This window comes from Octopus bimaculoides, chromosome 2 (assembly GCF_001194135.2).
Source record: "Octopus bimaculoides isolate UCB-OBI-ISO-001 chromosome 2, ASM119413v2, whole genome shotgun sequence".
Lineage (NCBI taxonomy): Eukaryota > Metazoa > Mollusca > Cephalopoda > Octopoda > Octopodidae > Octopus > Octopus bimaculoides.
The window spans coordinates 41,938,176-41,957,220 of record NC_068982.1 but is presented as its reverse complement, the minus strand read 5'-3'; the positions used below and the strand labels follow the sequence as shown (position 1 = coordinate 41,957,220).

At 36.1% G+C, this 19,045-nt stretch overlaps 1 protein-coding gene across 1 annotated transcript in view; it reads right to left on the bottom strand.

Moving 5' to 3' along the window:
* The window catches only part of LOC106880542 (biliverdin reductase A), a 29,591-nt gene that overhangs the window by 3,240 nt on the left and 7,306 nt on the right, over positions 1-19,045 (bottom strand). The window contains exons 3-7 of the mRNA XM_014930529.2: positions 12,684-12,797; positions 7,109-7,206; positions 5,383-5,493; positions 3,576-3,753; positions 1,390-1,523 (exon numbers count right to left, since the gene is read on the bottom strand). Of these exons, the coding sequence (XP_014786015.1) occupies positions 1,390-1,523; positions 3,576-3,753; positions 5,383-5,493; positions 7,109-7,206; positions 12,684-12,797 (635 nt within the window). The remainder of the gene's footprint in view (positions 1-1,389; positions 1,524-3,575; positions 3,754-5,382; positions 5,494-7,108; positions 7,207-12,683; positions 12,798-19,045) is intronic.

Here is a 19,045-nt window from a genome sequence, read left to right as displayed (position 1 = left end):
TATATATATATATATATATATATATATATATATATATATATGTATGTATACATATATTTAATAACAGTTTTCATTATCTACATATGAAATAGACTCCTGCTTGACTGACTTGTCATCATGATCTGTCATTGTTGTTCTGTATAAATGTGACCAAATACTCATAAATATTATTAGTACATTGTTTAAGGCAGTGAACTGACAGAATTGTCAACATGTTCGAAAAAATGCTTAGTGGAATTTCTTTAAGCTTTACATTCTGAATTCAAATTCCACCTAGGTCAACATTGCCTCTCATTCTTTCAGAGTCAATAAAATAAGTATCATTTAAGTACTGGGGTGGGGGTGTAATCAACTAGCCCCCTTGTGCCTATAGTAGAAAGGATTGTTAGTGTTGAGTTCTATTTTAGTACATAATACAAAATCATGTAAGGTAAGGTTACAAGTTGAAATCTGACTGCTAAAGTTACAAGAGTACTATTAAACAAAATGAGTCCAAAGGAAAGAACTCAAATAAGCCAATAACATGAATTTGAGGTAAACTAGGTAAATGTTGACATTCAGAAAGAACTGCCACATGAATTATATAAACTGTCATCCAATAATTATAACATCCTGGAAAGATAAAAAGCAAAGTTGACCTCAGCAGCAATAGAACTCAAATGTAAAGTGCATAACTAAAGACCACAAAGCATTATGTCCAATGCTCTAATGATTTTGCTAATTAATAACAAACATTCATTTTGCTGTAGTAGTTAAAAATATTATTGTTCTCCTCTGAATTTTTCTAGTTTCAATTATTTTCTTTGTTAGCTAAATTTAGATTGTGTTGTGTTACTTTTTTTTTTTTTTGTCTTGGGTCAGTAAGTATTATTTCCTATTTGCTTCTATCTAGAAATCAAAGCTAATGACTACTATTCCCTTCAAACTTTGCTTTTGTAATGTGGACATTAATGTTTTGAAACTGACCTATTTCCTATTACATTTCAGACAAACTTAGTGTTGAGTTGCTGAAGCAGAAATATCATTAGAGCAAATACACTGCTCAATACCACAGATTTGCTTGTCACTTGCTTGACTTTAACCACTTCAACATGTCCCTTAGTAGTTTGACAATAGGTGCATTGCTGAGGTTTGAATAAATGTAACAAAAGCAAAGTTTGAAGGAAATATTAGCCATTTTTCATACTTTCTAGGGGTAAGCTAATAGGAAATAACAGTTGCTACCCAAGAACAAATATCATGTTACACAGTGTTATCTGAGAACACTATATCCAGGTATCAAAGTTTTTAAAAAATCAATTCTGTGATACAGAGTTGTTACACAATGAAATTATTATTATTATTTCTTCAACAGTATAAAAAAAAAAGAATACAGAGGTAAACACATACCAAGTCCAGATCTGGTTTTCCTTACAAGTTCTGGTGGAAGTTTATCAATAACACTCCCATCGTTAAACTTCAGGAAGTATTCTTTTTTCCAAATACCTTTTTCTTTAAACAAGCACAGTTTCATTTGAACTTTCCTGAATATTGAAGAAAAAATTCAGATTGAATCAAAATGGCTAAAGAAAAATGGGCAAAGTTGAACATAAGTTATAAGTATTTTCAAGTGAAAAAAATCAACTTTAGCAGTTCATAGACAAGATATAAAATAAGTAAACAAGGACACATTAATTAAACATATACAAAACATAATTATGTTTTAATAACCCCTTCAACATAATCTAAATGATTTATAAATTTCCTCACTGTTCACAAATATATAAAGCCAAATCAAAAATAAAACAAAAATGACAAAAGTGTCAGAAGGACATATACAGTGCATGTGTTAGGCTGACACTCAGTTTAAGATGGAGAAAAGAGTTGGGTGATGCTTCAAGCATCAGAAAGAGAAAAGAGGAATGATCTGAAGAGATGGAAAAGAATAGTCCAAGAAAAGCATGTGTGGTTACATGGTACACACACACACACATATATTTGACATAACAACAAAAAACAATATCTGTGTTGTATGAATATTTCAAAATATTCATTCATACACTACTAAAATCACTGGTATTGTTTTCTGTTGTTTTTCCAAATGTTTTCCTCTGTTCATATCTGTTGTAGCCCATTCTGCAGTATATGCAGTATTGTACTCTGATAAGCACTGTACATGTGGATCTACAGAGTTTAAAGCAATGTACTATATTGACCTCTAATATATCTGGTATTTTCTTGTACTTGAGCACCACATCATAAAGTTGTGTGTGTGTGTGTGTGTGTGTGTGTGTGTGCATATAAAACATCTATTTTTCTGCAGTTTGTAAAGGGATTTATTTGAAGCAACATTTTATAATTTAATGCCCTGTGCCTAATACCAGCCTCAAAAGATTGTCATTTTAAAAATGGAGACATGATTTAAGTTCCAACATACTCCAAGAAATCAGTATGGTCCTGGCCAGAAACAACAAAAGAAAACTTTGTTAAATAAGATAGCACATTATTTACACTATTTACAATTGATGGATATTTGTCCTCATCTTGTTAGTTGTTAACACAATGTTTCAGCTGATATACCCTCCAGCCTTCATCAGGTGTCTTGGGGAAATTTCGAACCTGGGTTCTCATTCTTAAGGTACTTTTCAATGTTGTTGTTGTTACTATCATTATTGTTATTATTATTATTATTATTATTATTATTGTTATTATTCAGGTCATTGCCTGGAATCGAACTCGGAATCTTGGGGTTAGTAGCCAGAGCTCTTAACCACTACGCCAATAATAATAATAATAATAATAATAATAATAATAATAATAATAACAACAACAACAACATCGAAAAATGTCTTAGAAATGAGAACCAAGGTTCGAAATTTCCCCCAAGACACCTGATGAAGGCTGGAGGGTATATCAGCTGAAACGTGTTAACAACAAACAAGATGAAGACAAATATCTGTCAATTGTAAATAACGTACATAATTCTTCATCTCTTAAATATAGAACTGAGATAGCACATGTTATAGGTTTTGGCTGCTCACTCTTGCATACTATTTCTCATACAACTGACGCAATCGACTCTAAGTAGATGTCTGTATTGACAGAGTTATCTCTCTTGCAATCAGAAACTAAGATTGTGAAAAACACATCACCAACTCATTCAACTGACCTTCCATTTATATTGTACATGCAAAATGCAATCTTATATACACCATAAAACCAAAGAGAGATCCTTGTGTGGTCATACAGCCTGCTAAAAATAACTACCAAATCTCCTTCAAATTACATCCAACTGTCTTAAAACTCAGAAGTCACATTGGAAATACATCTAAAACAAGAGATGTTCATGGCACATTTGATTATATGTTGAATTTTAATGTCCACTCTTCCATGCATGTATAGGTCAAGCAGAATTCATTAAGGCTGATTTTTACAGTCAGATGTCCTTCTTTTTACCAATCTTTACCAGTTCCAAGTAAAGTAATAGCTGTCCTTGACCATAAAATGTTTTCCCAGAAGAGTGCAAATGAATTACATCACTTGTATGATGGGAGGGAAGGAAGGAGGAAGGAAGGATTTGTAAACATTTCACCTACTTGTCTTCTGATGTTCTTAGGTCAGCAATGGCTTCAAAACAATCGTCCTTCTCTGTAAATTGCCCTCCAACAGCCGTTAAATTCTCAAACAAAAATATAGCTGCTTTTACCATGCTCTGGTGTGCAATAAAAGGTGTCTTCTCTTTGGTCATATTTTCACTCAATCTCCCCAATGAAACTTGGAAAGAAGAAAACATAGATGAAAGTTGTAAACATTTTAAAGATAATCAAAAAAAGAATCATTACAATTTCATACTTAGAAAATACAAAATATCAATCTAATACAAATTAAAACTTCCTATCTTCAATTCAGTTTATATGTCAATCCTTACTAAAGATCACCAATGTTGGGTAATGGCCAAATGAGTATAATTGCAAATACAAGCTGCAGAAATGTGGTTCCTTCATAGGATCTCCAGAGTAACATTACTCAATATGGCACATAACTCAAAAGTCAGGGAGCTCCTCCAAGTTGAGCTGCAAGTTCTTTATATTGATAGATCTCATGTCAGGTACTATAGACATGAGATTAAAATGTTTCAGAATAGAAATGTAAGACAAGTTCTTCAAGCTGAGCCAACTGGCAGGAGACCTAGGGGTAGACCAAGAATGAGACGGCTGGATAGTAACCATAGTCTCAGTCAGTCACGACTGAAAATCCAGCTGGCAGGTCTCATGATGGTTGCATCTGATAGGATCCTATGGAGGAAGATGTCTGAGGACCCTACCCACAATGACCCTCCAAAGAATAGTGAGTAAAGATGGATGGACGGATGGATGGATGAAAATTAAAATAACTCAATGCCCTAATATAGAAACATCAGTCAAGCATAACTAATATGTTAGAATCATGCAACACCCTTTGTATTGCATGATACAGTTTGGGTAAAAATACAGTTGCATGGGGAAGAAATTTGCTTTACAACTTATGTGGTTTCAGGACCAATTGTATATCATGACTCAATGGGCAACTGTCCTCTACCATAGTATGGTGTCAACTAGAGTTTTGTGGGTGAAATTTGATAAGGATGAAACAGCAAGAAGACCATCAAAGGGGTAGTTCTTGTTCTTGAGAGACAGACTTAATCTATGATTTAGTTTAATACCAATATTTGCCTTTGAGTGTTTTTAGCAGAGTACTTGCTGCTGCATACATTCAAGTATGGAATCTAGTGTGTGGTTAACTTTTTTGCTTCCTCCAATCAGTTTGAGAAGCCCTGAAAAGGACTAAATTACTTTTTAAAATGTAAATTTGAAGACAGAGACAATAGAAAACACCAAGAAATACTTCCTGGTAACCAAGGAATTATTACTGCATTTTCCAACATACAAGTGAACATTATCATCATCCATGTTTAATGTCCGCTTTCCATGCTAGCATGGGTTGGACGATTTGACTGAGGACTGGTGAAACCCAATGGCTACACCAGGCTCCAATCTGATTTTGCAGAGTTTCTACAGCTGGATGCCCTTCCTCACGCCAACCACTCCGAGAGTGTAGTGGGTGCTTTTACATGCCACTGGCACAAAGGCCAGCCAGGCGGTACTGAAGTGAATATAGTATATAGTATAAACACTCAAACATTGATGCTATCTTTCAAAATCCTGCTACATGTCACATGGAATTTTTGGTCCTCCAAAGTTGTCTTGTGTATAAGTCAACCTACATTTTTTAGTGGTAAATTTTGGCCTGAAAATTTCAACTTGAATGCTGGAAAATACAGTAAATTAGTGGTTATCATGATGGATATGATGATGTGATGACGATAATGATGATGATATTTAAAACATAAAAAATTAAAATTACCATGGTGAGCAAGCTGTGCTTCCTGCAGAGGTGGTTTATTTTCTAAATCTTTTTTCAGCTGAAGTAAAGCAAGGGAAAGCAATCCAATGTTTTCTTCATGAAGAACCACACCTGTACAATGTGTAATTTAATAAAATACTAAAATAGTATGAAAGTTGTATAAAATGGACAGGCTTTGAAAAAATAATGCAAAAATTTCTACTGGCAAAAATAGAGAAATCTAGAATTTGAAATTTTTAAAATGTTAACATAAACCTATTACATTTAATTAGTAGACTTCTCATAGGTATAAATGGGGTTGTGTAATGTTTTTTTCCCAACCACATGGTTTCAGGTTCAGTTCTACTGCATGGCACCTTGGGTAAGTGTCTTCTACTAGGGCCCCAGGCCAACAAAAAAGCCTTGTGAGAGGGTTTTGTAGATGGAAACTCAAAGAAGTCTATCATATAAGCATATGCATGTGTGTGTATATGTGTGTGTGCATGCGTGTGTGTGTGCATAGCCAGACAAGTACATTGCCAAAATTTTATAAGTGATGTTTATATATAATTTTACAAAGTATACACTGGGTGCAGCATATATATATTTACCCACTATTCACTTTATCATAAAATAAAACATTTTAGGTTTTGGTTGATAAAAGTTAATGGGTTAATTGTCATATTTACTGACAGTATTTTACACATAATTAGCACACCAGACAAAAAAAACTTAGTGACATTTCATCTGTCTTTATATTCTGAGTTGAAATTCTACCGAGCTCCAATTCGCTTTTCATCTTTTCGGGATCGATAAAATAAGTACCAGTTGAGCACTGGGTTGATATAATCGGCTTACTGCCTCACTTGAAATTGCTGGCCTTGTGCCAACATTTGAAACCAATATTTTACATATATTTATAATTAAAAAATGTGAAGGCACATGACTCAGGGGTTAAAGCGTCAGGCTCGCAATCATGAGGTAGTGAGTTCGATTCTTGGATCAGGCTGTGTGTTGTGTTCTTGAGCAAGACATTTTATTTGATGTTGCTCCAGTTCACTCAGCTCTAAAAATGAGTTGCAACATCACTGGTGCAAGCTGTATTGATCATTGCCTTTCCATTGGATAACACTAGTGGTGTGGAGAGGGAAGGCTGGTATGCATGGACGACTGCTGGTCTTCTATAAATAACCTTGCCCGGACATGTGTCTCAGAGTGTAACTTTCTTGGTGCAATCTCATGGTCATTCATGACCAAAGCAGGTCTTTACCCTTTATAATACAAAATGGCCACCCTTTGCATAGCCCTTATTCTTTATATTTGAATACTGAGTGAATTATTATGCTTAAATAATAGGTAAATGTATATGCTACACTTGGTACAACTTACAATACATTGCTTCAAATGACCAAACTATTTGCAACATTAACTTGATAACCACCCAATCAAGTGAACATGCAAATCCAAGAAACTTTACAATCACCAGGAAATAAGACAGATAGATGAATGTAATACTAAGTATTACCCTCATGAAGAATGAACCATTCAACATAAGTCAGTGATCGATGACCTAAGGACAAATGTTAAACTGATTTTTTTTTTCTTTTTCTGAAGAGGCTTAATAGAAGCTCTTTAACTTGAAATTGGTTGACTCCACATCTCTGAAAGTATTAAAATGATATTCTGATCTATGAATTCAATAAAACTGAAAAGTTAAAAAGGGAAAAACAAACATAATATATAGCACCTTTACTAGAAGCCATCTGATAGAGTTCTTTTGCCACTGTAACGTTCATAACAATTGGATATTCTACCAATACATGCTTCCCAGCCTCCAATGATTTCCTGTAATCAATAATAGTTTTATATTAAAAAATGGTTTACATTTTTGCTATTACATCTATGTTAGATTATCAGTAAGATATAGTTATTAGTAAGGAACAGTGGCTACAGTGTTAAGACATTGCTATAGAGTTTATGATGAGACATCATCATCATCATCATCATTTAATGTCTATATTATAGCTGGTATGGGTTGGACAGTTTTGACAGGATCTGGTGGATCCAAGAAGTGCATCATGCTCCAGTGTGTACTTTGACATGGTTTCTATGGCTGGATGCTCTTCTTCATGCCAACCACATTATAGCATGTACTGAGTGGTTTTTTTTTTTCATACCACCAGCACAATTGAGGTCACCATGCAGCTTGCAAGACTACAAATCTGACGGGTAGGGGTCAAGGCAACTTTATTCTGGGAGATAAGGAGCAAAGAGATGTAAAGTATGAGAGAAAATGGCCAGAACAGAACAGATTTCTTGCTGCAGAGGTGCTACATGACCACTCACATTTCACACAAAGTGATCAGGTGGAGCTAGAAAAAGATAAAAAATATGAGGTGTTATGGTAGACCTTCACGATACAAGGTGGGTGGGAATGAGTGGGGCAGAGGGGCCAGAGGTGAGTGGGGAAGTAGAGGATATCTGATAATGTTGAACAACAGAATAGTAAAATGCAGTCTGGCAGATACCAGTGTCACGCAAATGGCACCCATGCCGGTGGCATGTAAAAGCACCCATTACATACTCAGAGTGGTTGGTGTTAGGAAGGGCATCCAGCCATAGAAACCATGCCAAATCAGACTGGAGTCTGGTGCAGCCTTCCACCTTGCTAGCCCTGGTCAAGCCATCCAACCCATGCCAGCATGGACAATGGACACTAAATGATGATGATGATGATAATGATGATATACATATAATGAGAATATAGGGATCAATTATCCAAGCAGGTACTGTATGAACACTCAGTTATAATCTGGCTTCAGGCAACCACATTGAATTGTAAGGAGCACCAAGGATTACTTAGGGTGAACAATCCTACTGTAACTCATCTGATAGGTAAATCTTAGGTTCACTTTGGAGTGTAAATCCAAAACAATTACAATGAATATGGAGTTTAGTTCGTCTGCATATTTTTTATTTCTACAATCAGTTATACAGTATATTTGGTTGAAGTACAATCAATGCATGTTTATGCTGTATAGCTAACTAACAATTACCTTTGTATCTAGCTATTTTTAACTATGCAACTTTATTCAAGGGTAAATGTCAGGGTTATATCTGGTTTGACTTCCAAGCAGCAATTGCTATTCCCTTTAAATGAAACAATCTTTTTCAAAAATTCTCACAACATATATAGGACAAGGAAACTACACGTAATCTAAAACTTGATTACATTCTTTTAATCTTTTACTTGTTTCAGTCCTTTGACTGTGGTCATGCTGCAGCATCACCTTGAAGGGTTTTAGTCAAAAAAATCGACCCCATGACTTATTCTTTGTAAGTCTAGTACTTATTCTATCAGTCTCTTTTGCCGAACCGATAAGTTACAGGGACATAAACACACCAGCGTCAGTTGTCAAACAATGGCAGGGGGATAAATACATACATATATGTATATATGACAGGCTTCTCTCAGTTTCCATCTACCAAATCCACTCAGAAGACTTTGGTCAGCCCAAGGATAGAGTAGAAAACACTTGCCCAATGTACCATACAGTGGGACTGAACCCAGAACCATGTGGTTGGAAAACAAACTTCTTACCATTTAGCCATACCTGCACCAATATAGAATTGCCCTCATAAATAAGCTCTACATACCACATATATTTAACATAATTTAGTTCAATTTAACCTAATTTGATTTAACCTTGTCTAGTAACTAGCTGTTGTGCAAAACAATCAGATCAAATTCATAGTCCACCTAGAGTCTAGGTTCATAAAAAATACTTTGACCTACTTAAAGGTCAAGGACTCTCATTTCAAACTAAAACAAAATCTGGATGAGGTTAACCAGGTAGTCATTTTTATAGCTATATCAAGTTTCTAAATATTCAACCCACATTATTTTCTCTCAAAAACTATAGTAGCCTGGCAAAATAATGTTTGCCACACATACACATACTCAGTTTGCTTTGGACGATATCAGTAGACAAACCCAGAATAAAGATGCAAATTTGAAAATAGCTGGGTGCAAATGATATTGCTTGTTCTCTATGCAGCAGAAACACCCATTAGTCATATTTAAACCAAACATGCTGGATAATAAATTAACAATAGAAATTTAAAATATGTAGGCACAGGAGTGGCTGTGTGGTAAGTAGCTTGCTTACCAGCCACATGGTTCGGGGTTCAGTCCCACTGTGTGGCACCTTGGGCAAGTGTCTTCTACTATAGCCTCAGGCCAACCAAAGCCTTGTGAGTAGATTTGGTAGACAGAAATTGAAAGAAGCCCGTCGTATATATTTGTGTGTGTGTGTTTGATCAAGCAGGGCCCTCTACCTGAAGGGGTTTGTGATTTGACAGCCTTCCTACTTACTAAGACTTTGGTTTTTGCTAGGTTAATCCTAAGGCCCTTCGATTGTAGACCTTGCTTCCACACCCTAAACTTCGTCTCTAGTTCTGGCAGTGACTCGGCAATTAGAGCAAGGTCATCAGCATAGAGGAGCTCCCAGGGGCAGACTGTCTTGAATTCCTCTATTATTGCCTGGAGGACTATAATGACTAAGAGGGGGCTGAGGACTGATCCTTGGTAAACCCCCACTTCTACTCGGAATTCTTCACTGTACTCGTTGCCAACCCTCACCTTACTGACAGCATCCCTGTACAGGGCTTGTACAGCTCTTACCAATCACTCATCTATCCCCAGTTTCCGCATTGACCACCAGATAAGGGATTGGGGGACCCTGTCAAAGGCTTTCTCCAAGTCAACAAAAGCCAAGTACAGAGATTTATCTTTGGCTAGATATTTCTCCTGCAGTTGCCTTCCCAGAGATATAGAATCAGAGGTGCTTCTGCCTGGCACAAAACCAAACTGCATCTCATCTAGGATAATTCTTCCCCTAATCAGTTAGGCTATGACTTTCTCTGTAACTTCAGATCCAATAATTTGATACCCCTGTAGTTATTTCTATCTAAAGCATCACCTTTACCTTTGTAGTAGTTGACTATGGTGCTGCTACACCAGTCATTGGGTATGACTCCTTCATGAACTACCTGATTTATGATGCAGGTGACAAGATCATAACCCACACTGCCTGATAGTTTTAGCATCTCAGCGGTGATTCCTGATGGGCCAGGTGCTTTCCTTGTCTTCATATCCTTAATTGCTTTATCTACCAGGGTGTCAACCTTTGGCAGACTCTCCTCCTCCCATTCATTATCCACATTCAGCAGTCTTTCATAATGGCATCTCCAAGCCTCTTTCTTTGTAGAATTATTAAATGCAAGGGCACCATCATCCATGTGGATACATTTCTCTCACACACTGTCTTGCAATCTGAAATACTTGTTTTTTTGGTCCTCATGTCACTGTACATTGGCAAACTTCTTTTCTGCTACTCCCTTGGCTATATATACCAATCTCCTAGCTTCCCTTTTAGCTATCTGATACATTCTCCTGCTACTCCCACTCTTCCAGGCCTTCCAGGCCTGTTTCTTTGCTCTAATTACCCTATCTACAATATTGTCTTTGCTCTAATGGGCCTGTCTAATATATAATATATGTGTGTGTATGTATATATATGTATGTATGCATGTATGCATGCATACATGTATGCATGTATGCATGCATGCATACATGTATGCATGTATACATGTGAGATAATAGTTTCAGTATTAATAGTGAAACTATTAAAACTGAAAGCATTATCTCACATTACAATAGAGATGTTATTGTTTCACTTTAGACATGTAATACTGAAATAGTGTAAGAGTTGAGAGATTGCACCAGGCTCACATTAGGCAAGAAGTTGAAAAGTTTTTTTACCCATGACACTACATGGACCTTAAGTAAGACATGTGTAAAATTTGTCTGAAATCAGTTGGGTAGTTCTCAAGTTTTAGTAATGCACACATACAGACACACTGACAGATAGACATTCTCAGTTTTATATGTAGATGTATATTTATTTATGTGCGCGTGTGTATATATATGCATATATCCAGTCAAAGATCATAGATGTGAGTTACCCATGCACAATTTTTCTTGGGTCTCTCTCCTTCTTTCTTATCTCTTTTCCTCCTGTCTTTCACCTCTTTCCTGGACTTTTCTCTTTGTATCTCACAAAGACTATATCAGAAATGTTATACTTTCACTCTATAACTTTATAACATTTTTCTTTTTCCTTTCTTTATGGGTCAACATAATAATATTATCTGCGAATGTCATTTTGACTTTTATGGTTTTTGTATTGAATTTTGTCTTCTGTTATTGATTTGCTCTCTCTCTCTGTCTCTGTATGTGTGTGTGTGTGTGTGTGTGTGTGTGTGTTTGAGAAGACTTGTCAAGCCAAGTGAAATCGTAGTCGTGGCTGTTGCTAGTGTCTTGTGAATGTCACCAATGAAATCATAATTGTGGCTGTTGCTGGTAACATGATCTTCGAATGTCGGGCCTTACAGGTGATGACAAGTGATAAAGACCTTTGGTGATATGCTATGCTTGAGAAGAGTCATCAAGCCAAGTGAAATTGTAGTTGTTGCCGTTGGCAGTGTCATATAAATGGCACCTGTGCCAGTGGCACATACAAAGAACCCATTACACTCTCAGAGTGTTTGGCATTAGGAAGGGCATCCAGCTCTAGAAACCATGCCAAATCAGACTGGAACCTGGTGCAGCCCTCCAGCTTACCAGTTTCCAGTCAAACAGGCTTTAGTAGAAAACACTTGCCCAAGGTGCCATGCAGTGGGACTGAACTCAGAACCATGTGGTTGGGAAGCAACCACACAGCCATGCATGTGCCTATATACACAAACACACACACACATATATATATATATATAGAATACTGGCACTCTGTCATTATGACAACGAAGGTTCCAGGTGATCGAATCAATGGAACAGCCCGCTCATGAAATTAACGTGCAAGAGGCTGAGTACTCCACAGACACATATACTCTCAATGTAGTTCACAGGGAGATTCAACATGACACAGAATGTGACAAGACTGGCCCTTCTGAAATACAGGCACTACTCATTTTTGCCAACTGAGTGGTCTGGAATAACATGAAATATAGTGCCTTGCTCAAAGACACAACATGCCACCAGGAATTGAACCCACGAACTTATGATCATAAGCCAAATACCCTAACCAATAAGCTACATAACTCCATACATACACGCGTACACACAACTTAGTGGATGGTAACATGAGATAGATGTGTGTTAGTGTATATAACATGGTTTCACTGAACAAATTAATTAGCCCAAAATCTTATTTTTTCAACAAAAGTTGGAATGGAATTCATGCAAAATAGCAAAAACTTACCTAATTGTCTCTTCATGTGCCTCTGCTTCAGTACAAATTATAATAACATGAACATCAGATCGATTCAAGGCCTCTTGTAAGGTCAAAGACAACAAATCTAGGTCAAGCTTGCGTCTGGAAAAAACAGTTCCAAATAAAAATCAATACATTAATTGGATGAAGAGTTAACAAATTTGTAACATCAATCTCATTTGATGAAAATATTACTGAAAGAGGGAAACCCCTCAGAAGAACATTGTACATATGAAATACTGTATTATCCTGCATACAAATCAAATTTTTCAAACCAAAATTTACAGCCATAAAAGGTAGGTCAACTTATACACCAAAACAACTATAGTGGATCAAAAAATCCATGTGAAATGCTGGAAGATTTGGAAAGATAGCGATGATGTTTGAATGTTTTACACTATACATTATGTTAACTCGTACATTGGGAAATATGGCACACACACTGAAGGGTCTCACAGGAAGGCAGCCAATTTGCAGAATCCATTAAAGCATTGGATAAAAGGCTTTATAATACTTGTTCTGATTCTTTGAACTTTAATCTGAAATTCTATTGCAGTCAAGTTGGCTTTTCACCCTTTTAGGTTGTATAGAAAAAGTACTAATCCAAAGCAGTGGATTAACAAAACTGTTACAGGGTTAGGAAAGATACTTTGCTAAATTTGTTCCAATTCTGGGTTGGTTCTGACAGCAACACCTATGATGACATGGGTGCTAAGCTGTATTGAAGCCAGTGACCTCTCCCTCAGATATACATCAGTTGCATTGAGAGAGGAGACTTGCATGACTAGGTAACTGCCTGTCTTCCTCAAAATATTTTGCCCAAGTATGCACATGCAGAGGGACTGAATCCAAAACCATGTGGTTGGGAAGCAAGCTTCTTACAACATTTTTTTTTATTCCTGTTTAAAAACCCCTAAAGGGACACTAGAATTTAAAGTAGTCAGTGTCCTTATAATGATTGAGAAGTACAGGTTTAAATTAGATAGTAATGCATTCAGTGAAGAATAACAAGTTTGATTAGACAACATTAATGAGAATAAAATTTGCATCAATGTATTTGTAGAAGACATACCATGCATATATTCATGCTGGTGCAAGTTAATTAAGTTAATTGAATAATTAATATGGTATGGAAATAGCATTATCAAGATACATAATCCGGCAAAAAGAGATATGGCAATTTAGCATTTCAGTCAGCTAAAATATGATTGTACTGAGACTATCTGATATAGAATAGAAATAGGATTTCTGGTGGTGATTCTTTTTGAAGGAGCAATGACAGGCAACAATTTGCTCATGGCTGCTGGGTGCCAAGTGAAATAGAGAGAAATTCTTTTTTAGTTCAGCTTAATATAGCCAAAATGACTACCAGAGTATTGGTCTGTGACTAGCTAATTTTTTCTATTATAGGCACAAGATCTGAAATTTCTGTGAAAAAGGCTAATTGATTACATTGATCAACTGACATTGGTCAACTGATATTTGATCAATCCAAAAGTATGAATGGTAAAGTCAATCTTTGTGACATTTGAAAATGTAAAGCTGGGAGAAATGTCACAAAGCATTTTGCGCGTCATGCTAATGATTCTGCCAGTTTGCTGCCTTTGATTGGCTAATAAAAAGAGTTAAACACTGGAACCTCATCTGTTGCATGAAGAGTTTTTATTATTTTAATTAATCCATGTCAGATTTATAAGCCCTAAAATTCACTCCATAATTGCCCACCAGTCTCTCTTAGCAAACCACTGAGTTATGAAGATGTAAACAAACCCAACACTGGTTGTCAAGCAGTGATAGAGTACAAATACAAAGGCACACACACATAGATATATACATACATCAAGTTATAGACACACACACACACACACACACACATATATATACATACACACAACAGGTTCCTTTCAGTTTCTGTCTATCAAACCCACTCACAAGATTTTGGCCAGCCCAACGTTATAGAATCCAGTTGCCCAAGGTGCCACACAGTGGAACTGAACCCAAAACCATGTGGTTTGGAAGTAAACTTCTAACCTCACCTGAAGAGATTTTTAAAGCAAAGGAAATTCCTCTTACGAATATAATGAGAGCTGAAACTAAAGGAACTACCTCATTGGCAGACAGCTTCCATAGATTCATAGCACAGCTAAAAAAGATACTGCTAAATGAAGGTTAGAGGGTATATCAGCCGAAACGTTGTGTTAACAACAAACAAGATGAGAGCAAGTATCCGTCAAATGTAAATAATGTACATAATGTTCATAATTCCTCATCTCTTAAATATAGGACTGTAAAGAATTAAGTATTTCATTGCTATTTTGCACTGAAGATTCCTGGTTAATTGAAAGGTGATTGTCTGAGTCAGTTTTATGATCTTTTCAAGACAAGTTTTGGAGTCTTTTTGGAAGTCTTTAAAAATAAAAACCTTGTAATTTCAAGATAACTAGAAGTTTAAAAGTAAAGGAGCTTATATGTCAGATTTATATTTCAAGTTTAATTAAATGAACTCCAAGCTAAAAGAAATTTAACTGAATTTGTTTCAAAGCATATTCTGTCCAATGCAACTAGAAACATGTAAAGTTTTTTTTTTTTTTTCTCTTTTCATTCAGGGAGAAAAAAATAAATATATTAAGTTAACTTTCAGGTCAGTTATCCTTTAGAAACAATATGTGAGGGCTTTTGCAAACAATTTGAAGACAGTCTCACTATGAAAATACCAGGTTGAGTTTTAGACAGTTTTTCGAACATTGAGGAAACAAAAATTTCATCCTCCTCCTCCTCCTCGTTGTCATTGTCATCATTATTTTAACATCTATTTTTCTATACTTGCATGGGTCACACACAAGTACATTGGGTCAGAGTTTTCTACAGCCAGATGCTCAAACTGTTGCTAACCGCTGTCTGCGTTATTTATCACCCAGTCTATCATATAACAAACAACCTTTACAAAAGCCCACACACATAGTTAAGATGCGTCAAGAAGCCTTGACATGGCTTTTTCAGTGGACTGAGACAAAGCAACACTATCATTTTTTTTTTTTTTTACAAGTAGCAAACACACAAGAAGAAGAGGGAAATTTAAACTCACTCACACAAACACACATATCTAGGATTGTGTTTGAGCAAGTGTGCATTAGTGAATTAAAACCCAATGAAGAGTTGAAGCTCAAACTTTAAGAATGGGTTCCAGCAATTCTGGAAGTAACATGATTTATCATCATCATCATCAACATGTAATGTTTGTTTTCCATGCTGGCATGGATTGGACAGTTTGACCAGAGCTGGCAGATGGACCAGGTTCCAGTCTGTTCTAGCTTGGTTTCTACAGTTGGATGCTCTTCCCAACACCAACCACTTTATAGAGCAGAAGTTGCCAAAGGGGGTCCGAGGAACTTCCTAGGGGTCGGTGAGGAATTACAGGGGTCGATGATAGCCAAGGGGTTCAATGGGGGTCAGCATGCGAAAGACCAGCTCACCCAGATGAACTGCTTGAAATACTTAGTCAGCGCAATGCTCATCCCTCACATTGATGTTGTCAATTTCAATAAAAGATCTTCCAGCAATATGATGCATTTTCCACATTTTCTAACCGTGAAAATAATGTCATAAAAATAGAAAGTTTAATACTGTATACTCATACACGTAATTTTAAATGTAAAAAGTGTGTCATTTTCAATAGAATTTCTTAATTTGTCGTACATGTATATTTTAGCTAACATTTTAATTGCCAGCATCAGTACCCGGTACGCATTTAAGATATGGTATAGTAGGGTAAAGTATTAAGATATTTTAAATGAGGAGGGTGGTCGATACAGAAGAAGTGCCTAAAGGGGGTCAATGGTCAAAAAAGTATGGTGACTCCTGTTACAGAGTGTGCTGGGCACTCTTTATGTGGCACCAGCATGGGTGCTTTTTACATGAATTGGCACTAAATTATAAACCTTTAAACCTTTCCATATCAACCCACCTGAGACTGGCTCTGCTCCTAGGATCCAAACTCCCTGTTTTAAAGTGATCTGAAGTAGAACTTTTCATTAAAATTCCCTGTTGATTTTTTCAAGCTTAATAATGACAAAGTTATTTTATGAAATTCTACACCACATGGCACCTTGGACAAGTGTCTTCCACTATAGCCTTGGGCTGACCAAAGCCTCGTGAGTGAATTTAGCAAATGGAAACTGAAACAAGCATGTCATGTGTGTGTGTGTGTGTGTGTGTGTGTGTGTGTGTGTGTGTGTATGTGTGTGTGTGTGTGTCTGTGTGTGTTTATCCCCCCACCACCACTGCTTGACAACAGGTGTTGGTGTGTTTACGTCCCCGTAACTTAGCAGTTTGGCAAAAGAGACAGATAGAGTAAGTACCAGGCTTAAAAAATTAAGTACTGGAGCAATTCATTTGACTAAAAAATCCGGCATGACCACAGTCTAATGAGTGAAATTAGTAAAGGATAAAAGATGAAAAAAATATTTTAAAAACTAATTGAAACAATGACAGTGCATTCCGACAGAAATATAATAACAAAAAGTATTAACCTGGATAAAGGTTAATACTTTCCCTCAGTATATTTATTTGAATGTGGATTTCAGTGTTATTATGGACCTTTGAGTGAAAAAAGAAACCGATTACAAACAAGTGTATGGTATGAGTTTATGATACAGTTTACTAAAGTTAAAGTGGATGAGGAATCTTCTACACAGTCACCTCCTCTGCAAAAAAAATAGCAGCTAAATTACTATTGAAACAGTTTTTCTCATAGAAGTCTGCTGGATCAAGGCTTACCAGGCCAGGGGCTTATCATTTCACCAAGTAGAAATTTATGTCTATACTGAAAAAATTTAGTGACTGCGTCGAGGATCTTATTTATTGTTGCTTAGCTGTAAGTCTGTTCTGATCAAGCTGATTCGTGATCGAAGGCATTTCCGTACACGACAATTTCATCTTTTATTTTCCAGGCGATCATATTATGGTGAAATACGTGTTGCGTCTTAATTCAAACAATGTTAGTTTTCCAATATTTCTACGTCTAGATATTAATTTATGTATTGAGGAATGTAGCTGCTGTTTCTAGCAATGCTGGCGACTACAGTGCGTGCGCGCGTGAATTTGGTGCTATCATATCTATTCGATATTCAATTTTTTTTTTTACATTTCTGCCTTCTAATTCCATGCCCTTTTCTTTCCCGCGACAACTCCAACAAAAGACAAAATGGTCATGGGTGAAGAAAAAAAAGTCACGGTCAGAAGGTTCTTAAAAAGGAACGGGCATTTATACATTTATACGCCTGCACACGTTCAAATAAATGCATTCGAAGCGATGTTTGACCGCATTTACTTAGAAACGCTAGTTAAGTAAATATTAGTACAACACCCACTTTCCAGACACTAATGGTCCAGAACCTCTTATAATCCGCACTAATTTCCAAGCAGGCCGCCAGACCATTTTACTGGTACTTTGCACATCACAGTATTAATATACTTGTATCATTTACACTAATGTACAGGTACTGGTATTTCATTTAATTGTGTACTTCAATTAATATTTTAATATTTATTTAATTTAGAGTGTAATCATCATTGGTTCAGAAAAATCAGTAACTTATTCGCAATCAAAGATTCCGGAAAATCGATTTTGCGCCAGTATTACCTGTATATGTTCTAACCAATTTGTTCGTCCGAAAAAGTTTGGGAAACAAATCTAGTCGATTGAATACAAGTGTATGCATTATAGTCTTTTGTTCATTCACATTCCTACATGTAACTGAGTACATGTAAATAAAGATCGTTACTCATAGCTGCTTCTAAACGTTCCGCTGAGCATTATTTTAAGCAATCGCTGTTATTCCGGGAAAATTCTAATGATAACAATCGTTTGCTTTTGTTGTTTAGCTGCAGCTCTGTACTGATGTTGTAGACCTATGATCAAAAACGTTCTAACATTGACCGTCTCGGCTTTTATTCAAACAGCGTATTTGGGACCACGTTATCCAATGACAAGGTGTCTTTCATTTTTTTAAGACAATAGGGATGTAGTCCGAGGGGAGATTCGGCATCTATTTCTAACAGGCAGAAACGACCGTGTGGTGTATCCCTCGTTAACTTGTCCGTTTGCATTTCCCATTTATTCTTGTTTGTGAACAGTTAGTAATGTGTGTATATATATATATATATATATATATATACATATATATTTGCATAACTACCTCAATTTACTAAGCAATGAATATTTTTAATGGAATTTTGCAAAGATACGTTTTCAAGGATACAGATTACATAACTCATCTATTTTGAGGTTGGAGATATGTTTTAGACATAAATCTGGAAAACAAACTCTTACATAAAAAGGAAAAAAAAAT